Consider the following 19,473-nt stretch of genomic DNA (forward strand, 5'->3'; position numbering starts at 1 on the left):
AAAGAAATATGACAAATGAGATTACAGGGATAATCCAAAAGGAAATTAACAATTCCTATATAGAGATGAGCGAACCCGAACAGTAGTGTTCAGACTGAACACGGACTATACAAAAAAAAAAAAAAAAAAAAAAAATTGTGTTCAAGGCCAGTGTTCAGGTGCTTTACGTATGAACACCACTCGCGCAAGCATCAGGGTACTCGGGTACGCTAGGTGCTCAGCTCAGTGCGAGTCACTTGTAGTCTCTGAATGGCTCTCACTGAAGGTAACAACAGCGTTATCAGATGTAGTGTGTACAAATTTAGAAAAAAGAAAAAAAAATCCCTGCCCTTTGGAAGTGATTTGTTTATGGCTGACTATATGTTGTGCCAAATACCGAACTGCCCAATTAGTCACTTCCATTGTGGTTCAGGTCAAGTCAAGGATTTATCTAAAGTCCTGCTGAACCCGCAGAACCTGAACTTCCATAGATCTGCTCACCTCTAATCCTATAGTAAAAACAAAAATGCTACTGTAAATCATGAAATAAACCCAATATCTTACATATTTCCTGTACACAGTAATGCAGATCTGTCACATTAACTGATCTGGGTGCAGCACATTGAGTAATTGACCATCCTTCCCTACACAAGTACACGTAGCAGGTCTGCTCTTCAGTATTTGGCTGTGAGGGACACACTATGGAAGTATATTAAAGATCCAGATAGGTGGGGGCCACATCAATCTATTAGCTTTAGTGGAGCTACTTGAAGTGAATGGGACAGTCCCCAAATCCCAAGCCTATGCAACAAAGATCAAAAATCCTCAGCGCTTCATCACCGAGATGTGAAATGTTACCAAGGTTCAATGGAGGTCAAAAACGCACCATGTTACCATCCAGGCAAACAAGTTAGAAGTAAACCCAGCCAAGCTCTACTCTTGTTCCATCCAGACACAACCAAAGCAAGTATGGAGACTCATCTCCACCTTCATGGATTGAACAATGTCTACTGCTCCATGGGGATTGGGAATCTGCTACCTGCCTGATGAATACAAGTAGATTATTTGGTATCTGGTGGTTCTGCACAATGTATAGAGGTTATTGGTAACACAAGAAAAAAAAGGAATTTTGTTTACTTACCGTAAATTCCTTTTCTTCTAGCTCCTATTGGGAGACCCAGACAATTGGGTGTATAGCTTCTGCCTCCGGAGGCCACACAAAGTATTACACTTTTAAAAAAGTGTGACCCCTCCCCTCTGCCTATACACCCTCCCGTGGATCACGGGCTCCTCAGTTTTGGTGCAAAAGCAGGAAGGAGAAAACTTATAAATTGGTCTAGGGTAAATTCAATCCGAAGGATGTTCGGAGAACTGAAAACCATGAACCATAAGAACAAATGAACATCAACAACATGTGTACACAAAAGAACAACCAGCCCGAAGGGCACAGGGGTGGGTGCTGGGTCTCCCAATAGGAGCTAGAAGAAAAGGAATTTACGGTAAGTAAACAAAATTCCCTTTTTCTTTGTCGCTCCATTGGGAGACCCAGACAATTGGGACGTCCAAGAGCAGTCCCTGGGTGGGTAAAAGAATACCTCAATAAAAGGAGCTGAAAAACGGCCCCCTCTTACAGGTGGGCAACCGCCGCCTGAAGGACTCGCCTACCTAGACTGGCGTCTGCCGAAGCATAGGCATGCACTTGATAGTGCTTCGTGAAAGTGTGCAGACTAGACCACGTAGCTGCCTGACACACCTGCTGAGCCGTCGCCCGGTGCCGCAAAGCCCAGGACGCACCTACGGCTCTGGTAGAATGGGCTTTCAACCCTGAAGGAAGTGGAAGCCCAGAAGAACGGTAGGCCTCGAGAATCGGTTCCTTGATCCACCGAGCCAAGGTTGACTTTGAGGCCTGAGAGCCCTTGCGCTGGCCAGCGACAAGGACAAAGAGCGCGTCTGAACGGCGCAGGGGCGCCGTGCGAGACACGTAGAGCCGGAGTGCTCTCACAAGATCCAAAGAGTGCAAATCCTTTTCACACTGGTGAATTGGATTAGGGCAAAAGGAAGGCAAGGAGATATCCTGATTTAGATGAAAAGGGGATACCACCTTAGGGAGAAATTCCGGGACAGGACGCAGAACCACCTTATCCTGGTGGAAAACCAGGAAGGGGGCTTTGCATGACAGCGCTGCAAGCTCAGACACTCTCCGAAGTGATGTGACTGCCACCAGGAAGGCCACCTTCTGAGAAAGACGGGAGAGAGAGACATCCCGCAGCGGCTCAAAAGGCGGCTTTTGAAGAGCCGTCAGAACCCTGTTAAGATCCCAAGGTTCCAACGGACGTTTGTAAGGTGGGACCATGTGGCAAACCCCCTGCAGGAACGTGCGGACCTGCGGAAGCCTGGCTAGACGCTTTTGAAAAAACACGGAGAGCGCCGACACTTGGCCCTTGAGACAGCCGAGGGACAAACCCTTGTCCGTTCCAGATTGTAGGAATGAAAGAAATGTGGGTAAAGCAAACGGCCATGGAGGAAAACCGTTATCAGAGCACCAGGATAAGAAGATTTGCCAAGACCTGTAATAGATTTTGGCGGACGTTGGCTTCCTGGCTTGTCTCATGGTGGCAATGACATCCTGAGATAACCCTGAAGACGCTAGGAGCCAGGACTCAATGGCCACACAGTCAGGTTGAGGGCCACAGAATTCAGATGGAAAAACGGCCCTTGTGACAGCAAGTCTGGGCGGTCTGGAAGCGCCCACGGTTGACCCACCGTGAGATGCCACAGATCCGGATACCACGACCGCCTCGGCCAGTCTGGAGCGACGAGAATGGCGCGACGGCAGTCGGACTTGATCTTGCGTAGTACTCTGGGCAGCATCGCCAGAGGGGGAAACACATATGGCAGTCGAAACTGCGACCAATCCTGGACCAGAGCGTCCGCTGCCAGAGCTCTGTGATCCTGAGACCGTGCCATGAAGGCCGGGACCTTGTTGTTGTGTCGTGACGCCATGAGATCGACGTCCGGCGTTCCCCAGCGGCGACAGATCTCTCGAAACACGTCTGGGTGAAGAGACCATTCCCCCGCGTCCATGCCCTGACGACTGAGAAAATCTGCTTCCCAGTTTTCCACGCCCGGGATGTGAACTGCGGAGATGGTGGAGCCTGTGACTTCCACCCACTGCAGAATCCGCCCGACTTCCTGGAAGGCTTGACGACTGCGAGTGCCGCCTTGGTGGTTGATGTAGGCGACGGCAGTGGCGTTGTCCGACTGGATTCGGATCTGCCTGCCCTCCAGCCACCGATGGAAAGCCAATAGGGCTAGATATACTGCCCTTATCTCCAGAATATTGATCTGAAGGGACGATTCTATTGGAGTCCAGGTTCCTTGAGCCCTGTGGTGGAGAAAAACCGCTCCCCAACCTGACAGGCTCGCGTCCGTGGTGACCACGGCCCAGGTTGGGGGGAGGAAGGATTTTCCCCAAGACAGAGATGTGGGTAGGAGCCACCACTGAAATGATGTTTTGGCTGCAAGTGAAAGAGAGATGTTCTTGTCGAGGGAAGCCGAACTCTTGTCCCATTTGCGAAGAATGTCCCATTGGAGTGGCCGTAGATGGAATTGCGCGAACGGCACTGCCTCCATAGCTGCAACCATCTTCCCCAGGAAGTGCATGAGGCGCCTTAAGGGGTGTGACTGACTCCGAAGAAGTGACTGCACCCCCGCCTGCAGAGAAAGCTGTTTGTCCCACGGTAGCTTGACTAATGCTGGCTGGGTATGAAACTCCATCCCGAGGTAAGTCAGTGATTGGGTCGGCGTCAACTTGGATTTCGGGAAATTGATGATCCACCCGAACTGCTGGAGAGTCGCCAGAGTGACGGTAAGACTTCGTTGACACGCCACCCGAGAAGGGGCCCTGACTAGGAGATCGTCCAAGTATGGGATCACCGAGTGGCCCTGAGAGTGCAGGACCGCCACGACGGATGCCATGACTTTGGTGAAGACCCGTAGGACTGTCGCCAGGCCGAAGGGCAATGCGACGAACTGGAGGTGTTCGTCCCCGATGGCGAAACGCAGGAAACGTTGATGTTCGGGTGCGATCGGCACATGGAGATAAGCATCCTTGATGTCGATCGATGCTAGGAAGTCTCCTTGTGACATCGAGGCGATGACCGAGCGGAGAGATTCCATCCGAAACCGTCTGGTTCTCACATGTCTGTTGAGCAGCTTGAGGTCCAGAACGGGACGGAATGACCCGTCCTTTTTTGGCACCACGAACAAGTTGGAGTAAAATCCGCGACCACGTTCCTGAAGGGGAACGGGAATCACAACTCCTTCCATCTTTAGAGCGTCCACTGCCTGAAAAAGTGCATCGGCCTGTGCGGGGGGTGGGGAGGTTCTGAAAAAACGAGCCGTAGGTCGAGAGCTGAACTCTATCCTGTAACCATGAGACAGAATGTCTCTCACCCATCGGTCTTGAACGTGTGGCCACCAGGCGTCTCCAAAGCGGGAGAGCCTGCCACCGACCGAGGATGTGGCTAGATGAGGCCGAGAGTCATGAGGAGGCAGTCTTGGAGGCAGTGCCTCCTGCGGCCTTTTGGGGGCGTGACTTAGACCGCCACGCATAGGAGTTCCTCTGACCTTTCTCCGGCCGGTTGGACGAAGAGGATTGGGGCTTGGCGGAGGGACGAAAGGACCGAAACCTCGATTGGATTTTTCTCTGCTGAGGTCTCTTAGGTTTGGACTGGGGTAAGGAGGAGTCCTTTCCCGAGGATTCCTTAATAATCTCATCCAACCGTTCGCCAAACCAACGTTCGCCAGAAAAAGGCAAACCAGTCAGGAACCTTTTGGAAGCAGAGTCTGCTTTCCATTCGCGCAGCCACATGGCCCTGCGGACTGCCACGGAGTTAGCGGATGCCACAGCCGTACGGCTAGCGGAGTCCAGGACGGCGTTCATGGCGTAGGACGAAAATGCTGATGCCTGAGAGGTCAAGGAAGACACATGCGGAGCAGAATTCCGCGTGACAGCATTAATCTCAGTCAGACATGCTGAGATTGCTTGGAGAGCCCACACAGCCGCAAAGGCCGGGGCAAAAGACGCACCCGTGGCCTCATAAATAGACTTCACCAAGAGCTCTGTCTGTCTGTCAGTGGCATCCTTCAGGGATGAGCCATCGGCAACCGACACAACTGACCTAGCAGCCAATCTAGAGACTGGAGGATCCACCTTGGGAGAGTGTGCCCAGCCCTTAACGACTTCAGCTGGAAAGGGATAACGCGTGTCAGTGTGCCGTTTAGCAAAGCGCTTGTCCGGGACCGCTCTGGGCTTCTGGACAGCGTCCCTGAAGTTAGAGTGATCAAAAAACGTATTGCGCGTACGTTTGGGGAATCGAAATTGGTGTTTCTCCTGCTGAGAAGCCGACTCCTCTGCAGGAGGAGGTGGTGGTGAGAGATCCAGCACCTGGTTGATGGACGAGATAAAATCATTTACTAAGGCGTCCCCCTCAGGGGTATCAAGGTTAAGGGCGAAGTCAGGGTCAGAGCCCTGAGCTCCCACGTCCGCCTCGTCTTCCTGAGAGTCCTCAAACTGGGATCCAGAGCAGCGTGAGGAGGCCGGGGAAGAATCCCAGCGAGGCCGCTTAGCAGGTCTGGGGCTGCGATCCGGGCAGGAGTCCTCCGCCTGGGACATAGGGGCTATCCTGGCAGCGCGCTGCGGCGCGGACCGAGAAGGGCCTGGAGGAGACAAACTAACAGGGGCCGGGGCCTATGAAGAGCCCGGTCTGGACTGCAATGCCTCAAGCAGCTTAGATGACCATTTGTCCATAGACTGAGCAATGGATTGAGAAAGTGACAGAGAGTTTCTCAGCGAAAGAGGCCAACGCCGGTGACTCTGTCCCTGCAGCCTGCTCAGGGGGAGCAGGGGGATCTACCTGAGCCGAGGGGCCCACAATTGCCCTAGGCTCCGGCTGAGCAAGCGTGGCAGGAGTCGAGCATTGATCACAGTGAGGGTAGGTGGATCCCGCAGGCAACATAGCCCCACAAGAGGTACAGGCCGCGAAAAAAAAATCTGTGCCTTAGTAGCTTTGCTCCTAGTGGACGACATGCTGTTGTCTCTTAGGAGAGTGACCACTGAGGGTATATGGGAAAAGGGTAAACCGCCTTTCCTAACAGATATATATATATATATATATATACATATATATATATATTTATATATCCATATCCCCCGGCACCTTAGGGGAGACCAGCACTGGGTGACCGGTGTGGCTTACCAACCGCTAACGAGTGGAGTGTGTCCTCCGGATTCCCTGTCGTGGATCCCCCGGAGCTGTAGAGCCTTGCTGCTGAATAGCATCCACCGGCAGAATGTTAAAAATGGCTGCCGGAGCTCTCAGGTGGGGAGTGGAGCCAAGGGCGGCGCTAGCAGAGAGCGGGAATCTGGAGTCCCCAAGTGGTCAATGAGGGGGGAGGGAGACGTGCGGGATGCTCCAGCTCTCAAGGCCGACGTCATGTCGGCAATCCCGCCCTTACCCCTGACAGGCAGGCTCGGGGGCGGGATTTTCCGGACTAGGCCGCGGCGAAGCCGGGGGCTAAATTTAAGGCCGCGGCCGACAAGCAGGCACGGTCGGCGCGGAGGTCCGCCGAAAAGATAACGGACGGAACCACCGCGGCTTCCGGGGAGAAGGTGCGACCCCTGTACAGTCCCCACATGAGGATACAGAGTACCTTCAAGTTGCAGGGCCCGGTCCCTGGGGATGAAGAAGCTCCGGTCCGGCAGGTTCCACCAGGGGCTGCGGATGGAGCACATGGATGACCACTCAGGATCCCACTTCTCCCAGAGCCGCATAAGGGATGGTGAAGGAGACGGCATGTGGCTCCAGCCTCCGTACCCGCAATGGGTACCTCAACCTTAACAACACCGCCGACTTAGTGGGGTGAGAAGGGAACATGCCGGGGACCCCATTGGGGACCTCTTTTCTTCCATCCGACATAACTATGTATGAGAATGCATGAGTGGATGTGTGCCTCCTTCCACACAAAGCATAAAACTGAGGAGCCCGTGATCCACGGGAGGCTGTATAGGCAGAGGGGAGGGGTTACACTTTTTTAAAAAGTGTAATACTTTGTGTGGCCTCCGGAGGCAGAAGCTATACACCCAATTGTCTGGGTCTCCCAATGGAGCGACAAAGAAAGTAAAACGTTCTATGGTAAAACATACCTGGTTAGTGAGCATTACTAATAAACAATTATATATTATTTGATATCTGGTGGTTCTGCAACATATTGATTACCGTATTTTTCGGACTATAAGACACACCTGACCATAAGACGCACCCTGGTTTTAGAGCAGGAAAATAGAAAAATAAAATTTTAAGCAAAAAATGTAGTCATGACACACTGTTATGGGGCGAGGATCTGCTGCTGACACTGTTATGGGGGTAATGTCCCCAAATTCTCTACTAAGATACCCCATCCTGGTAATGATCCTCCTGCCTTGTATATACCCCCAACCTGCTCATATACCCCCATCCTGCTCATATACCCCCATCCTGCTCATAATATACCCCCATCCTGCTCATAATATACCCCCATCCTGCTCATATACCCCCATCCTTGCACACAATATACCCCCATCCTTGCTCACAATATACCCCCATCCTTGCTCACAATATACCCCCATCCTTGCTCACAATATACCCCCATCCTTGCTCACAATATACCCCCATCCTTGCTCACAATATACCCCCATCCTTGCTCACAATATACCCCCATCCTTGCTCACAATATACCCCCATCCTGCTCATAATATACCCCTATCCTGGTATACAGCCCGCATCCTGTGGCACATAAAAAATATAAACGTTCATACTCACCTTACCTCACCTCACTCCCTGCAGCATCGCTCCTCCTCCTGTCTGTGTCAGCGACAGCGCCGCTGAGTGGAGCCGTCCCCGTTCCCCTGCAGTACCGCGATGTCCTCCTGGCTGCCGGCGGCCGCTGAGTGGAGCCGTCCCCGTTCCCCTGCAGCACCGCGATGTCCTCCTGGCTGCCGGCGGCTGCGTGTGGACACGTGCGCACAGCGATGACGTCATCGCTGTGCGCACCGCTAGTCTCCACTCAGCGGCCTCCGCACAGACAGGAGGACATTGTGGTGCTGAAGGGGAACGGGGACGGCTCCACTCAGCGGCCGCCGGCAGCCAGGAGGAGATCGCGGTACTGCAGGGGAACGGTGACAGGTGAGTGTACTGATTCACTGCACCCCGCGCTGATGATGATGCACGGGGGGCAGTGAATACAGCCGCACATGATCACTCCAGGCTGTAGTTGCCAGGGGTGATCATGTGGGCCGGCTGTTTATCCCTCACCCATCCTCCCGCTCACCTGTCAGCGCTGAGAGATGATGGGCGTGCATATTAAATGAGCGGGTCCACGTGGTCACGGCAGGCACTGCTGCAGCCTGCTCATGCCCCCGATGACCCACTCCACTGCAGCACCCTCATTCCACGCAGCCCTACATTCAGAGCATAAGACGCACCCCCCACTTTCCCCCAACATTTGGGGGAAAAAAAGTGCGTCTTATGGTCCGAAAAATACGCTATATTAACCTGGCCAGTAACAGATTCCAAAATCACCTAATTTTGGTGTCATTTCTTGGTGATTAAGTGCTGCGGATTTTTGAACTAAGTTCCATATAAGCAAGTATTGTATACTGAATAGAAGTTCCTGAAAGTAAAGACAAAAATAAAGAAGCTTGAAATTACTTGTATTATGGAAAAGCCAAGCAAAAACTAAGACTTCTGTTTGCGAGACAAATGCTGAAGTGTTGGCAGAAAAAAAGCAGCAGAAAATATGCCCGTTTTTGCAGCGGTTTTTAATGCGGTTTTTCCCTTATATATTTGAACAGGTGAAATCTGCAACAAAAACACTGATAGAATTGACGGCTGCAGATATTAAACTGCTTCACATCTGCAAGGGGAAAAATGAGCAACGTGTGATGAGACCTCGGGAATGTCATCCACTCACTGGCTCTGGAAAATCCTTCAGCTTATGTGACAACACAGCGTGGGAAAAATGGGACAAGAATGCAACAAATATTTAACGTGTGCACATAACCTTTCATCAGTTTTTATTACACGCTTTGGAAGGTGGAATGTACTAATTCTGGAATTTTCGGGCTTATTTTAAAGCACCACTCTAGTGTTTTTTTTATATTTTACCGCTGGAGTGGTGCCACTAATGTAAGGTCCCTGCACTTAGTCTAATACTTACCAGTCGCCTTCTTCACTGTCTATTGCTGCTGATCCAGTCAGTCACAATCAGTTTGTGACGTGCTGGCTGCTCCACTACGATCTGAAGGTCACTTTTCAATGCAAGTTTATGAGAGCCTTGGCCTGGCTCTCATAGATTTGCGAGCTTGTGGCAGTTACATCTGACTTCTGGCACTCAGAAGTTGCGGACACAAGATGACAATGCGAGACAATAGCGGTGCTGATAAAGGTGGTGACTGAGTATAAAACTAAGGCCTGTGTCACACTTGCAGTTGCCTCGCGCGAGTCTCGCGGTGCATCACCCGTCATGGACTCACACTCTGCTCACAGGAGCGGGTCGGTTGCATGCATCTCTATGCAGCCGACCCGCACCTGTGAGAAGAGTGAGAGTCTGTGCCGGGTGATGCACCGCGAGATACACGCGAGGCAATCCAAGTGTGACACTGGCCTAAGTGCAAGGTTTCTTCTTCAAGGAGACTTTAACAAGTATTCTTATTATAGTATTAATAATATAGTGTTTGAATGATAGATAGCCGATCAGACTCAGTTTCTGGAAGAATCTGATAAGACTTACAGGCCATTATGAGGCTTCCGGTTGCTATAGCAAGTCACTGACAACCCAGCAAAGGAATCACAAGGTGCTAGATGTCCTTCTGTCAAACTGCTCAAGTGCTTCTGTCAGTATTCAAAACAAGAAAGCCGCGGAGACACCATTACATGTTTCTCAACGCTGGCAGGAAACTAGCCAGGTCTTTCACCGGGAAGGAAAAACCACGGGAAGGGCAGTCTCCAGTCAAGGAAACCGCCTATGCCAAAACATGGTATCCATCCACAGACAGCTGTTTCGGGGTATTTGCCCCTCATCAGTGTGGAGTAGGAAAATGGCAAGCGGGAGTATTGCCTAGTAGAAGACTATATACGTAAGGATGGTTGACCTTCTGTCAGTATTGACAGGGGCATATGAGGGATTAAGTTGCTAGCATCGGCAGCTACAGTAATAGCCTGCCTGTGTACATCAGATGAACCCCTGCACTTGATCACTCTTGTACAGAAGCTGTACCATGCAGTCAGCATGACCTACATATCAGTCATGGAGCACAAAGTGACCGGTGCTCATGACAGATAAAAGATTTATTTGCTTCATAGGCTTTCCCACAGTAAAAATAATACCCCCTGCAGGACCAGCTCTCCAATTCTGCAGTAGTGATGCGACAACAGCAGCACATGACCACTGCAGCCAATCACTGCACTCATTGGTCTCATCATTGCTGAGCGCAGAAATTGGCTGACTCGTCACGTGTTGTAGTCATGTCACTATTGCAGCTGTGATCGTGCGGACATTAAAAACACATTGTATTTTCACAGTGGTCAATCCTAGGTATTAAACAATATCCTATATCTCAATGGAGAGAGCAATCTTTCCACAGAAAGGTTAGACTGCAATGACTGTGACACTTGAATTCCAACCTCAGAGTTTTACCTACAAGGTTTTTGCTTTCTTTGGTTTTGTGGATTATATTTCCCGCCTGGATAGTTAAAACAAAAAACATCAGTCACCAAGACTCTGAATATTCACCTGACTGGCAGCAGCGGTTACAGTGCTTTGGTGACGCACATTCGTGAAGACCAGCAGTTGATGGGTCCCGGCAGCTCGCACCCTGTGCAGACGAGCGGAGGATGGGCATCTGTGATACTGAAAAAGAACACAAATACATAGAGTTATCACTGATCGGCCATTATTCCAAATCATAAAGACTGATCTAATAGTATTTATGTAAACGGATATAGGCAAGCTCCCTGGAAACAGAGGCCCAACGACCCCTGAAGCATGATATTAATGAGCAGCACTCAACACTAAATCATACGAAGCATACAGCGAAGATAAACATGTGGCTTAAACATGTCACCTGACGTCTCAAGTAGGTCAGGCTGTTCTCTGCTCTTTTGAGATTTATTTTCTTTAAGAGGTGACTCGCAGTATAAGAGAATGCAATCTGCTGCTTACACAGGTAACGGAGTATTCTCAGCTCTTTAATACAATTAATACATTTATGGCAGGTCGTCAGAATACGTCACATATATATGACAGACCCCACCAATCAGACTTAGACCGGGGACACATTATACAGACCTGTCAGTTGAGAGGTCAGAAATCCCATATAAATGAATGGATGGGGGGCACATATATATGACAGACCACCCCACACCGGGGCCACATTATGCAGACCTGTCAGTGGAGAGGTCAGAAATCCCATATAAATGAATGGATGGGGGGTACATATATATGACAGACCCCACACCGGGGACACATTATGCAGACCTGTCAGTGGAGAGGTCAGAAATCCCATATAAATGAATGGATGGGGGGTACATATATATGACAGATCCCACACCGGGGACACATTATACAGACCTGTCAGTTGAGAGGTCAGAAATCCCATATAAATTAATGGATGGGGGTACATATATATGACAGACCCCACACCGGGGACACATTATGCAGACCTGTCAGTGGAGAGGTCAGAAATCCCATATAAATGAATGGATGGGGGGTACATATATATGACAGATCCCACACCGGGGCAACATTATGCTGACCTGTCAGTGGAGAGGTCAGAAATCCCATATAAATGAATGGATGGGGGGCACATATATATGACAGACCCCACACCGGGGACACATTATACAGACCTGTCAGTGGAGAGGTCAGAAATCCCATATAAATGAATGGATGGGGGGCACATATATATGACAGACCCCACACCGGGGCCACATTATGCAGACCTGTCAGTGGAGAGGTCAGAAATCCCATATAAATGAATGGATGGGGGGTACATATATATGACAGACCCCACACCGGGGACACATTATGCAGACCTGTCAGTGGAGAGGTCAGAAATCCCATATAAATGAATGGATGGGGGGTACATATATATGACAGATCCCACACCGGGGACACATTATACAGACCTGTCAGTTGAGAGGTCAGAAATCCCATATAAATTAATGGATGGGGGTACATATATATGACAGACCCCACACCGGGGACACATTATGCAGACCTGTCAGTGGAGAGGTCAGAAATCCCATATAAATGAATGGATGGGGGGTACATATATATGACAGATCCCACACCGGGGACACATTATACAGACCTGTCAGTGGAGAGGTCAGAAATCCCATATAAATGAATGGATGGGGGGTACATATATATGACAGACCCCACACCGGGGACACATTATGCAGACCTGTCAGTGGAGAGGTCAGAAATCCCATATAAATGAATGGATGGGGGGTACATATATATGACAGATCCCACACCGGGGACACATTATACAGACCTGTCAGTGGAGAGGTCAGAAATCCCATATAAATGAATGGATGGGGGTACATATATATGACAGACCCCACACCGGGGACACATTATGCAGACCTGTCAGTGGAGAGGTCAGAAATCCCATATAAATGAATGGATGGGGGTACATATATACAAGAGACCACACCGGGGCTAAATTCTGCAGACCTGTTAGGGGAGAGGACAGAAATTCCATATAAATGAATGGATGGGGTTACATATATATGACAGACCCCACACCGGGGACACATTATGCAGACCTGTCAGGGGAGAGGTCAGAAATCCCATATAAATGAATGGATGGGGGGCACATATATATGACAGACCCCACACCGGGGACACATTATGCAGACCTGTCAGTGGAGAGGTCAGAAATCCCATATAAATGAATGGATGGGGGGTACATATATATGACAGATCCCACAGCGGGGACACATTATGCAGACCTGTCAGTGGAGAGGTCAGAAATCCCATATAAATGAATGGATGGGGGGCACATATATATGACAGACCCCACACCGGGGCCACATTATGCAGACCTGTCAGTGGAGAGGTCAGAAATCCCATATAAATGAATGGATGGGGGGTACATATATATGACAGACCCCACACCGGGGCCACATTATGAAGACCTGTCAGTGGAGAGGTCAGAAATCCCATATAAATGAATGGATGGGGGGCACATATATATGGCAGATCCCACACCGGGGACACATTATGCAGACCTGTCAGTGGAGAGGTCAGAAATCCCATATAAATGAATGGATGGGGGGCACATATATATGACAGACCCCACACCGGGGCCACATTATGCAGACCTGTCAGTGGAGAGGTCAGAAATCCCATATAAATGAATGGATGGGGGGCACATATATATAGCAGATCCCACACCGGGGACACATTATGCAAACCTGTCAGTGGAGAGGTCAGAAATCCCATATAAATGAATGGATGGGGGGCACATATATATGGCAGATCCCACACCGGGGACACATTATGCAGACCTGTCAGTGGAGAGGTCAGAAATCCCATATAAATGAATGGATGGGGGGCACATATATATGACAGATCCCACACCGGGGACACATTATACAGACCTGTCAGTGGAGAGGTCAGAAATCCCATATAAATGAATGGATGGGGGTACATATATACAAGAGACCACACCGGGGCTAAATTCTGCAGACCTGTCAGGGGAGAGGACAGAAATCCCATATAAATGAATGGATGGGGTTACATATATATGACAGACCCCACACCGGGGACACATTATGCAGACCTGTCAGGGGAGAGGTCAGAAATCCCATATAAATGAATGGATGGGGGGCACATATATATGACAGACCCCACACCGGGGCCACATTATGCAGACCTGTCAGTGGAGAGGTCAGAAATCCCATATAAATGAATGGATGGGGGGTACATATATATGACAGATCCCACACCGGGGACACATTATGCAGACCTGTCAGTGGAGAGGTCAGAAATCCCATATAAATGAATGGATGGGGGGCACATATATATGACAGATCCCACACCGGGGCCACATTATGAAGACCTGTCAGTGGAGAGGTCAGAAATCCCATATAAATGAATGGATGGGGGGCACATATATATGGCAGATCCCACACCGGGGACACATTATGCAGACCTGTCAGTGGAGAGGTCAGAAATCCCATATAAATGAATGGATGGGGGGCACATATATATGACAGACCCCACACCGGGGCCACATTATGAAGACCTGTCAGTGGAGAGGTCAGAAATCCCATATAAATGAATGGATGGGGGGCACATATATATGGCAGATCCCACACCGGGGACACATTATGCAGACCTGTCAGTGGAGAGGTCAGAAATCCCATATAAATGAATGGATGGGGGGCACATATATATGGCAGATCCCACACCGGGGACACATTATGCAGACCTGTCAGTGGAGAGGTCAGAAATCCCATATAAATGAATGGATGGGGGGCACATATATATGACAGATCCCACACCGGGGACACATTATGCAGACCTGTCAGTGGAGAGGTCAGAAATCCCATATAAATGAATGGATGGGGGGCACATATATATGACAGACCCCACACCGGGGCCACATTATGAAGACCTGTCAGTGGAGCGGTCAGAAATCCCATATAAATGAATGGATGGGGGGCACATATATATGGCAGATCCCACACCGGGGACACATTATGCAGACCTGTCAGTGGAGAGGTCAGAAATCCCATATAAATGAATGGATGGGGGGCACATATATATGGCAGATCCCACACCGGGGACACATTATGCAGACCTGTCAGTGGAGAGGTCAGAAATCCCATATAAATGAATGGATGGGGGGCACATATATATGGCAGATCCCACACCGGGGACACATTATGCTGACCTGTCAGTGGAGAGGTCAGAAATCCCATATAAATGAATGGATGGGGGGCACATATATATGACAGATCCCACACCGGGGACACATTATGCAGACCTGTCAGTGGAGAGGTCAGAAATCCCATATAAATGAATGGATGGGGGGCACATATATATGGCAGACCCCACACCGGGGACACATTATGCAGACCTGTCAGTGGAGAGGTCAGAAATCCCATATAAATGAATGGATGGGGGGCACATATATATGGCAGACCCCACACCGGGGACACATTATGCAGACCTGTCAGTGGAGAGGAGGTGTCCTGGATTAGGAGCATATGGCTCTTTCAGAAGCAGCGCCCCCTATGGTTTGCACATGGTATTGCAGCTTAGCTCCAGTCACTACCAGACACGACCCATGGTCAGGGGGGGGCGCTGCTGTCCTCGTCCTGGCGTCTCACTAAGTGCACAGACACCATTATGCTAATGAAGGGAAAGGGGGATGTAGGGAGAGGACGCAGTACGGTAAGAGAGACCCCATAGACACCACAGGACGGATGCTGCAGACCAGTCACATGACCCTATTAGCCATAATGGCTACATACGACTGCGAATTCAGGGTTCTGCTCCGTCACAGCTCCTGGCAGATATGCTATAGATAGACGCCTAGGACCTGTTCTCTTAGTAACGATCCAATACATTGCGGACCACATATATCATGAGAGGAGCAATGACCTCCAGGGGTCTTCCCCCTCACACGTGATCACTCAGCAGAGGGACAAACTGACAATTCCACCATAGTGACCGATACAAGACACAGCCCGGACCTGCCGCTCTGCAGCTTCCGCCATCCTCCAGGCGCTCTGTAACCTCCGGCCCAGCACTGCCCGGCATGCTGCCTCCATACTGAGCGCTGCCATGTTACTCGTGACGTCACCGACTAGGGAACGAGGACAGCATGGTTACGCGCATGTGCAGTGCGTAATTCGCTACAGGCAGCAGGCTCCTGACTGGAAGATTACGCGCAGGCGCAGTGCGTAGATCTCTAGAGGCAGGCTCCTGACAGGGAGATTACGCGCAGGCGCAGTGCTAGAGGCAGGCTCCTGACAGGAAACAGCACGGCCGCTGAGTTGTGTGCATTGTGGATTTCTGACATTTGTCCCTAGAATGGCAATAGATGTGTGGCGCCCTGGACTAGCCAGGTCGTCACAAGTACTACACACAACACCCCACACCCCGAGATAGGCACATCAGCCAGACACCAAATCCTTATTGCCTCCCTCCAGGGGCTGATGTCCACACCAGGTGGGGTGGAGCCAGGCGGTTGGCCCCACCCACTGAGGAGTTCACAGTCCTGGAGGCGGGGAAAGGAAGTCAGAAGAGAGTTAGGGAGAGTGAAGGAGTGAAGTGGTAGTGGAGGAGCCAACTGACCGTGTCCGGGTACATACAGCAAGGTTGGCAGACGGTGGTGGCCACCCTAATGTGGACTTTGCCGTGCTGAAAGAACGGGCCATCAAAGCTCTGCAGCCCCCAGCGTCTGACGCCCCTGAAGCGGCCCCATGGCCGGCTGAGACGGCTCCCATCGTGGTAGCCCCCTCTCCTCCAGCTCCCTTGGCGCTTGCAGCACCTGGCGGAATGATGGAGGAGCTGGCTGCCCAGGTCCGTCGCATGGATAGAGACCTTGCCAAGATCCTCGCCGCACTCCAGCCTCCGACGAGACCCAAGCCCCCTGGAAGGATGCAGGTCGCCGACAGCCCAGAGGACGTCCCCTGGATGCAGCGGAGAAGGGCCAATGACTCACGGTATGGACCTCCAATTTGTTACAGGTGCAGCAAACCCGGCCACTACTCCCGACGGTGTCCGTTAAACGAGCAACCCCTGGGGCCACGGGCCAATCCTCAGGAGTAGAACCCAGTGGCCCCCCAGACTGGCGGGACCGGTACATTGGAGCCCGGCCCATTATCCCCCTGGCAGTGGACGGCATCCCGCTGATGGCACTCCTGGACACTGGATCCCAGGTAACCACGATACCATACACACTGTATCACCGGTATTGGGGAAATGATGAACTTGCCCCTCCAGACGGTAGCATGACACTGGTCGCAGCTAATGGACTCCCCTTAACCCAAGTGGGGTACAAACAAGTGGCCATGACCGTAGGACGGGCTGAACTGCAGCACCAGGGAATGATTGTGATAATGAATGAACCTAGTGATCATAACCCGAAAGTAGTGCTAGGGACTAATGTGATGGAATACTGCATGAGTGAGGTGCTGACCCTACTGCAGCAGCTGGCCGCCACCGCAGCAGGAAGCCGACAGAGGGCTGAGCTGATAGCCCGCACCATCCAAGAAAAGGAGAGCCTCCGCAGAGCCACCTTCCGGGTACGGGGCCCGATCCATGAGGGGCAAGTAAGAAGGTTCGATGTCCGTCGGGGATACGGATTTATCTTCGAGCCGGGCCTGGAGGCCGAAGTATTTGTGTCCCGTCGGGACGTTAATGCACATCTGCCAGAGGACCACCCGGGCCGCAATCTGCTCCCGGGTGACTTAGTTACCTACACGCGGCACTGTGGAGAGAGGGGCTGGTTTGCCCTGGACGCCAAATTGAGAGGAGGCCAGGAGGCCCAAGCACCAGCCCAGACTCCTCCTCTGGCCTGCATAGTAGATTTGAAGTGAAGGCAGCGGTCCCTCCGTTGCACCGTTGTTCCCCGTTGGGACCATCAGCACCGTTACAGTGAATGAAAGTAATCAACCGAAGTTATTTACCTGATTGTCAACCGTGATTGAACCGGCCGTTGCCGGCAAGTTGTCCCCGTGGGGACCCTTTGCACCGTGCATAAGAAACTGCTTATGAACAGGCCCGAGAACTGGCAGGGCAACCACAAACTAGTGGAAATGTAAATATTTGGCATGTTTTCCGTTGCCGCCTCCGGAGAGGCTGATTTGGAGGATGGGCCTGGAGGAAAGGGATGGCCCAGGCCCGCCACTACCGAAACCGGTGGCGATCCTCCGGGGGTCAGGGGTCCCCCATGGACGTGGGGTCCCCTGAAGGGGCCGTCGGGTGCGAGACACCGTACCCGTTCCCGCTCGGGCAGCCTGGATCTGGACTGGGGTCAAGGGGTGCTGCCCATTTTCTTAGGGGCAGCATCAGGGCCAGGTTGTTTGGGTGGGAGAGCGGAAGCCGACCGTTATTAATAAAAATGTGTTTGTAACGTTTAAGTACCGTGCCTCCCGTTAGGGGAAGATTCATAAAAATGCTTGTGTTTACTGTTTTCATGTTTTCTACCTCTTTTACAGTTTTACAAAAATAAAACCGGTGATGGACGGTCTGCATTTAACCAAGGGGGAATGTGGCGCCCTGGACTAGCCAGGTCATCACAGGTACTACATACAACACCCCACACCCCGAGATAGGCACATCAGCCAGACACCAAATCCTTGTTGCCTCCCTCCAGGGGCTGATGTCCACACCAGGTGGGGTGGAGCCAGGCGGTTGGCCCCACCCACTGAGGAGTTCACAGTCCTGGAGGCGGGAAAAGGAAGTCAGGAGAGAGTTAGGGAGAGTGAAGGAGTGAAGTGGTAGTGGAGGAGCAAACTGACCGTGTCCAGGTACGTGGCCCGGGCACATACAGCAAGGTTGGCAGACGGTGGTGGCCGTCTGCAGGAGAGGCAGATCAACGCGGAACCGTAGGACCGGGGTTGGGCAGTGGCCCACCGGTACCGAACCGGGGAGCGAAGTGAAGCCAGCACAAACCGGCAGGGCCTGCGGACCCCGACCAGGCTTGGAGTCGCCGTGAAACAGGTCAAATCCGTTAGCGACCGGAACCCTGGGGGTTCCCTAGCAGCCAAGACCCGATTGAAGGCAACCGTCCAAACAGAAAAGGGAAATGCAAATACCGCCACAGCTAGAGTTCCCAGGGCCAGAGCCTGCGGGCAAAAGGGCTCCTCCAGCACCTATATGCTGGGGAGCGGGTTACCGGTGGGAAGCCATCGGAGCCAAACACGCAAAAGGTGCAGGGAAAGGCAGCCGCCACCAACCATCCGGGAGAGACCACAGCAGCCGGCTGCGGGACCCGTCCATCCAGCTGTTTGTTTTACCAGAGACTGTGCATCCATTCTTGGCTGAGTGAGTACCATCGTGCCATCCAGCACCGCGCTGCCCCCGCGACCTTGCACCTCACCACCCCCTGCCTGGGCCGACACACCTCACCGGGCCCCAGGACCACCAACCCCTACCCACGGAGGGGGAAAACATCCCAGCTGCTCCCTAACAACGCTCCCAGGATCCCAGTCACCAGCAGCGGTGGTGCCCCGACCTCACCACAAACCGTGGGTGGCGTCCCGGACCAAATCCCCAGACCAAACTCCCCCCTTTCACTCACGGGCGAGCAGCGCCGCCCGAGTCCCCGGATCCGGCCCACCGCTCGAGCCACCGAGCAGCAGCAGCAGCAGCCGGACTCGAGTACCCGCGCAGTCGAGCAGCGCGCCCCTCCCGCCCACGACAGAT

At 51.8% G+C, this 19,473-nt stretch overlaps 1 protein-coding gene across 1 annotated transcript in view; it reads right to left on the bottom strand.

Annotated features, from left to right (window-relative positions):
- The window catches only part of OXA1L (OXA1L mitochondrial inner membrane insertase), a 51,119-nt gene extending 35,192 nt beyond the window's left edge, over positions 1-15,927 (bottom strand). Inside the window, exons 1-2 of the mRNA XM_075319472.1 lie at positions 15,792-15,927; positions 10,813-10,929 (exon numbers count right to left, since the gene is read on the bottom strand). Coding sequence (XP_075175587.1) covers positions 10,813-10,929; positions 15,792-15,884 — 210 coding nt within the window. The 5' untranslated portion in view covers positions 15,885-15,927. The remainder of the gene's footprint in view (positions 1-10,812; positions 10,930-15,791) is intronic.
- Positions 15,928-19,473: the final 3,546 nt, after the last annotated feature.

Source organism: Anomaloglossus baeobatrachus, chromosome 1 (genome assembly GCF_048569485.1).
Source record: "Anomaloglossus baeobatrachus isolate aAnoBae1 chromosome 1, aAnoBae1.hap1, whole genome shotgun sequence".
Classification (NCBI taxonomy): Eukaryota; Metazoa; Chordata; class Amphibia; order Anura; family Aromobatidae; genus Anomaloglossus; species Anomaloglossus baeobatrachus.